The sequence below is a fragment of the Corvus moneduloides genome, chromosome 1, assembly GCF_009650955.1.
Source record: "Corvus moneduloides isolate bCorMon1 chromosome 1, bCorMon1.pri, whole genome shotgun sequence".
Classification (NCBI taxonomy): domain Eukaryota; kingdom Metazoa; phylum Chordata; class Aves; order Passeriformes; family Corvidae; genus Corvus; species Corvus moneduloides.
Window position 1 is genome coordinate 2,284,071 of NC_045476.1, and position 7,567 is coordinate 2,291,637.

Below are 7,567 nucleotides of genomic sequence, written 5' to 3' on the forward strand. Positions count from 1 at the left end.
TTTTAGGCTCGGCAGGGGCAGGAATGGAGGTGTTTAGGGAATGACTGGACGTGGCTCTTAGTGCCATGGTCTAGTTGACATGTTCGGCCACAGGTTGTACTCGATGACCTCAGAGGTCCTTTCCAGCTTGATAAATTCTCTCATTAAACAGGGAGCAGCCAGGACAGGGAGAGCTGGGCTGGACAGCCCCCGACGGCGCCCACAACCAACCCGCGGGACGTGGGAACGCTTTGGGCCGTTTCCCTCGCTCGCTCCATTTCCGGAGAACCCGGGGAACGCGGGGAAGGCCGGGGGGGTTCCCAAATTCCTTCCTCAGGATCACAGGGAGCGCCCGGACCCCCTCAGCGCCGGGGGGCGTGGCCAAGAGGGCGGGGCGGGGCCTGGGGCCGCCGGAGGGGGCGTGGCCCGCAGGAAGGGGGCGTGGCCCGCCGGAGGGGGCGTGGCCCGCAGGAAGGGGGCGTGGCCCGCAGGAAGGGGGCGGTCCCCGCGGCGCCCCGTCCCCGCCAGCAGGTGTCGCCCTCCGGGCGGACACACACAAGATGGCGGCGGTGGCGGGCGGCGGAGGCGGCGGGACCCTCTGACGGCGCCGCCATGTTGGTGAGGGCAATAACGGCGCCCGGGATGCGCCGGTGGTGCCGGGGCCGGCGGGGCGCGGCCGTCGCCTGTTTTCCGCTGGGCCGGGCGCTACTGGGTGTGCGGGGCGCCGAGGCCGCCGTGTTCCTGCAGGGGCTGCTCACCAATGACGTCACGCAGTTGGTGGCGGCGGGCGACGGCCCCCCCGCGCTCTACGCGCACGCGCTGAACGTGCAGGGCCGCTGCCTCTATGACGTCATCCTGTACAGGTGAGGCCAAGCGGCGCGGCGGAGGGGGGGGGAGCTGGGAGAGACCATTGCGGGGTGGCGGGGGGTGGCTCCTGTCACCGCCACGTGACATTTCCGGCTTCTATTTCTGTATTAATGTGCAAAAAAGCCCTTCCTCCGTGTGTGTTTGTCATCACCTGCTGCCGCCTGCGTGCGTTACCCCAGCAGAAAAGTGCGATGGCCGTAATATCCCCATCGGGGAGATCGACTCCCCAGCTGGAGTCTGGGGACCTGTGTCCAGCTCTGGGGTCACCGGCACAGGAGGGACCTGGAGATGGTCCAGAGGAGGCCACGGGATTGTTCCAAGGGCTGGAGCCCCTCTGCTCTGGAGCTAGGCTGGGAGAACTGGGAATGTTCCCCTGGAGAAGGGAAGGCTCCAGGGAGAGCTCAGAGCCCCTTGCAGGGCCTAAAGGGGCTCCAGGAGAGCTGCAGAGGGACTGGGGACAAGGGCTGGAGGGACAGGAGCCAGGGAATGGCTTCCCAGTGCCAGAGGGCAGGGATGGATGGGAGATTGGGAAGGAATTCCTGGCTGGCACAGGTTGCCCAGAGCAGCTGTGGCTGCCCCTGGATCCCTGGAAGTGTCCAAGGCCAGGTTGGATGGGGCTTGGAGCAGCCTGGGATAGTGGAAGGTGTCCCTGCCCATGGCAGGGGGTGGCACTGGGTGGGCTTTAAGGTCCCATCTAACACAATCCATTCTGGGATTGTGTGACAGTGGAAGGCACAGCTGAATGAAACTTCTCCCCCAGCTGAAATTCCCCTCACTCAAGGATAGAGAATTCCACATGGCCAGACCTGCTTCTGCCCCTGGGAGAGGTGAGGGCAGTGTTTGCTAGGAAAAAGTACAGCAGGCAGCTGAAAGAGTTCAGGTGTTTCACTGTGGGGAGGTGGGTGCTGCTCCGTGTGTGCCTGAAAATTCCCCAGGTTTCTGGATTTGCACCAGGATCCAAATAAAAACCCAACTTTGGCTCCTGCTTCTGTGGGTACCTGTTTTCCTGACCTTGGGGGGTGTTACTTTTTTTAGGCTCCATGGGAGCACAGCAGAGGAGCCTCACATCCTGCTGGAGTGCGACAGCAGCGTGCTGGATTCCATCCAGAAACACCTGAAACTCTACAAGATCCGCAGGAAAGTCACTGTCACCCCCTGCCCTGACCTCTCCCTGTGGGCTGTCATCCCTGGGGAACAGCCTGGGGACGCCAGTTCCCTCCCAAAATCTGCAGACCAGGCTCTGCTCTTAACTCCTGACCCCAGGGCAGAAGTCATGGGCTGGAGACTGATTGCAAAGAAAGGAGCAAACTTGTCGGAGATTATCCCTGGGAGTCAAGTTGGAGACGTTCAGGATTACCACAGGCACAGGTATAAACAAGGTAAAGCCACGTTCTGTTTTGCACTATGGATTTTTGGGAGTCCATATGCTGATATAAAGCAGGAATAAGTTACAAAACCTCCATTCTTATGTTGTAATGTGTTGCAGTGGGGAGTAATGCATTTAATTTGTTAATTAATACATGTATTAATTGCTACTTTCGAGTATTAAAGTGATCTGGTGGTTAGAATTCTGTCTGGTGGTGGCAATGTTTGGGTATAACTTTCTGTTGTTCAGATTATGGGCATTGGTCAGGAATGCTGAAAGAAAGCCAGGATTATTCATTTTCTTAAAGAGAAGCTGCTGTGGTTTGAGTAATTTTGGTTAATTTGGGATGATACACAGCCCGGGTGTTTAGCTTGTTGCTGAGGGAGGAAAAGGAAACACCCAGACATGGTTTCCTAAAAACTTCCTGGCTGGACTTGCCGAGTTAACTCCAAGGCCAAGGAGGCTGGAGAGGGATCTCGGTCCTGGGAGCCCCAGTGCCCTTGATTTTAGTAGGATACGGATTAAATTAATTGGCAGAGCGAAAGGTGATGGTGCTGTGCTGAAACTGGGACCCGTTTGGGTTGGAAAACCAAATCGATAATGAGTCAAACAATTCAGAGCACAAGTCTACCGAGGAGCGTTTACCTGCTGGCTTTGTTCTCGCCCTAGGAATTCCCGAAGGTGTGAAAGATCTCCCCCCTGGAGTCGCCCTCCCGCTGGAATCCAACCTGGCCTTCATGAACGGCATCAGCTTCACCAAAGGCTGCTACATCGGGCAGGAGCTGACAGCCCGGACCCACCACATGGGCGTGATCCGCAAGCGCCTGCTGCCCGTCCGCTTCCCAGCGCCCCTTCCCAGCCCTGGCATTCCCGAGGGCGCAGAGATCCTCACCGAGTCGGGAAAGCCGGCCGGGAAGTTCCGTGCCGGAGGAGGAGAGCTCGGCATAGCCCTGCTGAGGTTGGCTCATGTGAACGAGCCGCTCTGCATAAACCTGGGAGGGGACAGAGTGGAGCTCAGCGCGACCACACCCGAGTGGTGGCCGAAAGCTGCTGCCAAATAGATGAGGAAGCACCGCTTGCCTTAGGGAGAGTCTGGTTTGTGTGGGGAATTTGGGAATGCTGCTGTTTGGGGTGGTTGATGGGGGCTCTTCCAGGATTCCTCCAATCGGGACTAAACAGCAGGACCCCAAAGCTGTGGCAGCCACTGGGTTGGATCATCCACTGAGTGCTGTGGAGAGACAAATGCAGGGAATTGCACCTTTTCCTGAGGGTGATCCCCACTTTTTTAGGGGTGCTGTATTTAGGGGGTGCGCTGTGTTGTTGGGTTGGACTCTGGATGGATTTCCAGGCTGACACTCACTCCCTCAGACTGTGCTCCGTGTGTGTTCCAGCTGAAGCAGTGGGAGCAGGAGTTTCCCTGTTCCATGCACTGAATTTTTCAGTTCAGAATAACCATTCTGTGGTATTATAATTTTTTTTTTTTTTTTTGAGTGGAGATCGTGCTGCTTTTATTAAGATGTATTCTCAGGCTGAAGTTTTTTTGCTGCAAATTGCTCCTTGCATTGAGCTTCTTAAACTTGCTGACGGGGCTGGCATTTCTTCCCACCCTGGAATTGTGTTCAGGAAGAGGAACACTTTGTGCTTCACGTGCCAGACCTTGATTTTAACTCATCCCAGCTGGGAAAGGTCTCAAACCTCCTGGTCCTGTCTCCTGGTTCGGTGCCAGTGGAGGGAGCACAGCCGGTTCCTCTGACTCCCATCACTCAAACCGTTTTTTTGGGAGAGGAAAGGGATATTTTCCAGCACTAACTTGTGCTGGTGTGTGCCCTGGGGTGTGTTTATGGCAGAATAATCTCTTCCTAGATCTGTGTGCCCTCCAGTTGCCAACAGCAGTTGAGGGGTGGATTTTTTTGGCATCCCCATCTTTGCTCTGGCATCTTGTAGAAAAATAGAAATCCTCACTTTCCTTTGGCAGGGGTTCCCTCACTCCCTCCCCACAGCCAGCGAAGGGACAGGGTGTCCCCACCTCCCTGGAGAAGGGGTCAGTGCCACATGTGCTGGCTTATCTTGGGCTTCCTGAGGGAGGATTTTCACCACGTTCTGGCTCTTCACCTCCACGCTCTCTGTGCTCCTGGCACCGTGTCCCTGCTGCCACCTGCAGCTGGGCTTTTCTCCATCCACCACCCCTGAGGCTTTTCAGAGCAGCCCAATCAATGCCTTGGCATTTCTTTGCTTCTTTTTCTTTCTGGCTGCCAATACTCCTCTGCTTCCCCATTTTTTTTTTTCCCCCCTTCTGCAACATATTCCTCTCTGCTTCCAAAGCCAACCAGCTCCGTGCCTCCTGACCCTGTCAACCTGCAGTGATTTATAGGAGCCCTTTTTATTTTTGTATTGCAATAAATCCATTACACAAAGGCACGATGAGAGAGGTGCCCAGGTGAGATCCCATTTTGACCACAAAAAAAAAAAAAAAAGCTCTTGCATGAATATTTGTAACAAAACCCGTCCAAAATCACATTCTGCCTCTGTTTCAGTGTTACTGTGAAAGGAATTTATCTGTAAAAAAATGCTTATATTGATTAAAACTCTATGTTTGCTGTAAAATGATTCTGTGGAATACCTCATTAACTACTGTCTCTGATTTAAATGTGATTTATCTGAAAGAGATGATGCCTTTTATTTGCCTGGTGTGAAGACACACAACGGAATAAATGCGTTTTCGGGTTGCTTGCTGACAAGAACCATGCCTGAGACTGTTGGTCAGGTGTGGGATTGTTAACAAAGTCTTTCTGCCAGGAAAATAAATGAAACTGGATCCTGCAGAGGCCACAAAGGCGAGGCTGTGCTGGCCAGCTCGGCCTGAAGCAGCTTTTCCTCTCTGCCACCCATTGTGCAAAGCCTCCTCAGAATGGCTTTATTGTCCTGGGGTGAGCAGAGCCTGAACAAACACTGACTAAACTCCTCTGTTTGGGGAAGCCCTGCATCTTCTCTGCCTTAGACACACGTTCCTTTTGTCTTCTTCACAGTGTTTGAGAGGCTTTTGTTGCTGCCAGCAGCTGCAGGTGACACAGGGTTAGGCACAGGAGAAGGTGGTGCTGAAATGAAGAGGTGTTCGATGGCTTCTGGAAAAATAAAAAAGAGGTAGAAATGGGAGGGAGAAGCCCCAATCCATGTTAATCCTTAAATTTTTTATTCTCCCTCACAGCCTTCTCCATAGTTAATGCTTTCAGTTGGGTGAATTTGGGGCTGGGGGCACAAGGGTTGATTTTGCAGGGATTTTTTATGAAGGCTGGAAAAGACCTCTTGGATCATCAACTCCAGTCATTAACAGCACTGCCAAATCCATCACTAATCCATGTCTCCAAGTGCCACATCCACACATTTTTTGGACACTCCACCATTTCCCTGGGCAGCCTGTTCAGGGCTTGACCTTTCCAGTGAGGAATTTTTTCCTGAGCACCAACACGGTGTCCAAGAGGGGCTCTCAGGTGACCTGCTCAGATTCCAGCCTCAATCCAAACAGCTGGAAAATCGGGGGCCCTTCCTGATCCCCTTTTTCTGCCTCAGTGATGTTTTCTGATGGAAAAGAGTGGAGTGAACACTTGGAACAACCTGAAATCCCAATGGGATAAGACAGGAGTCACTGGCAGAGATTGCAGAGGGGAATTGAAATGGTTGCTTTCAGAAAAAAAGAAGTTTTATCCTTTTTTCTGCCTTTAATTTTATTTTTTTAGTTTATTTTCTAGGAGCAGTGCTTGTCTTCATTGTTACACTTTTTACCTCTCCTGTCATAGTAAAATGCCAAGAAAAAAGTTGTCTTGGTGTGATGAGGAGTCCAGAAAAATGACTGCTAATACTTCAGTCTACTCTATTTTATATAAACATAAATAAATATATAAATATATATATATAATAGAACATTCTATATATGTATATATTCTACTGAGCTATTAAAGTCACTGCAATTCCCTGTCAAAAACATAATTCCTCACAGAGATTCACACTGCTGTGGCCAGGTTTTGTGTGAGCATCTTCACTCTGCATTACTTTAAAAAGCCCTTACCAATATTTGGAGCTTAATATCAATATTTTGAGTGGGTTTTCCTGCTGTTGAGACAGCGCTGAACCCTCTGAGGCCTTCAGGGAGTGTCCAAATACTGCCCAGACGAGAGTCACAAATAGGATTTATTCCTCATGGGCTGCCTTGGTGATGCTTTTCCAGGAAACTCAATTTCTCCAGGGTTTTCAGGGCTGGAAAGTTTGGCAGCTTTCATCCCCTTTTCCCAATAATTCCTGCTGAAACCACTCTGCACGGGCACTGTGGCATTTTGAATGTTACTTTGAGAGGAGGGTGGAGCTCCTGCTACTTCTAATTATTTAATATTTTTGGGGGCACAGTTTCTGCTGGATAAAAACAAAAACAAATGCTACATTTTGGCTTTAATTTTTTTTTTTTCCAACCCTTTCCCTGTGTGGTATTTTGCTTTTTCAGACTGTGAACCCTTCAAGGAAAAGTCTTGGTTTGTTTTTTTTTTTTTTGCTGTAACCCGCTGTTCTCGAGCCAGCGGAAATAATTTATGCCTAAACTGTTTTTGTGGATTTGTGTCTGGATTTCCTCTCTTTCCCTCTGTCTCATCCAGGCCAAACGAGTGTGGAATTCTGCTGTCTCCTCCTACCACTAAAATCAGAGTTTGCACTTCGGTGCTCTGCTGCCAGAACTCTGGAAATGTTTGGCCTTTCTCTGTTTTCCTTCATCCCTGCTTGAGATTTTTGATCTTTTTGGGTTTTCGGGGGGGAAAAAAAAGTGGAAATGGGTATAAAAGCTTCCTGTTTCAGGTTTATATATTATTTTATTCTCTAGTTGTGCTGACACCAGACAGCTGGGAGGAGCTGGAGGGTGACAGTTGCTGTCTGGGAAAATCACTGGAGGTTTTGGGACAGAAACCAGAGGGGGAACAGCAACACAGCAAACAAAGGCTGAGGTTTTTAGGGAGAGCTGACCTCATTTCCTACTTATTGCTGTGTCAGAAAAGCTTCAGGGAATAAATGTCACATTTGGGGAAGGTTGTGTGCTGTGTGCCACTCACATTCTGTTCTCTCAGTGCAGTTTTATTCGTGTTTTGGAGTTGAACTCGGATGACTTAAATAAATGTGTGTTGAAGGGCAGATCTGTGATTTTTTTGGATGGGTTTTTTGTTGTGTTTTTTTTTTTTTTTTTTTAAATTTACTTGGAATTTAGCACTTTCTCTTTTTTCCAGTCTCAAGATTAATAATGCTGGACTGATGATGGACTCCACCTCCCAGCAACCCAATTATATTGCATTTTAACTGGGTTTTGTGTAATTTTCCTCAGAA

General features: G+C 50.5%; 1 protein-coding gene across 1 annotated transcript; it reads left to right on the plus strand.

Moving 5' to 3' along the window:
• The first annotated feature begins 526 nt into the window (after nt 1-526).
• Nucleotides 527-4,953, plus strand: IBA57 (iron-sulfur cluster assembly factor IBA57). Its single transcript, XM_032133370.1, has 3 exons — nt 527-842; nt 1,882-2,225; nt 2,882-4,953. Exons 1-3 carry the CDS (start codon nt 592-594, stop codon nt 3,271-3,273), a joined length of 987 nt encoding a protein of 328 aa, XP_031989261.1. The 5' UTR covers nt 527-591; the 3' UTR covers nt 3,274-4,953.
• The last annotated feature ends 2,614 nt before the right edge of the window (nt 4,954-7,567 follow it).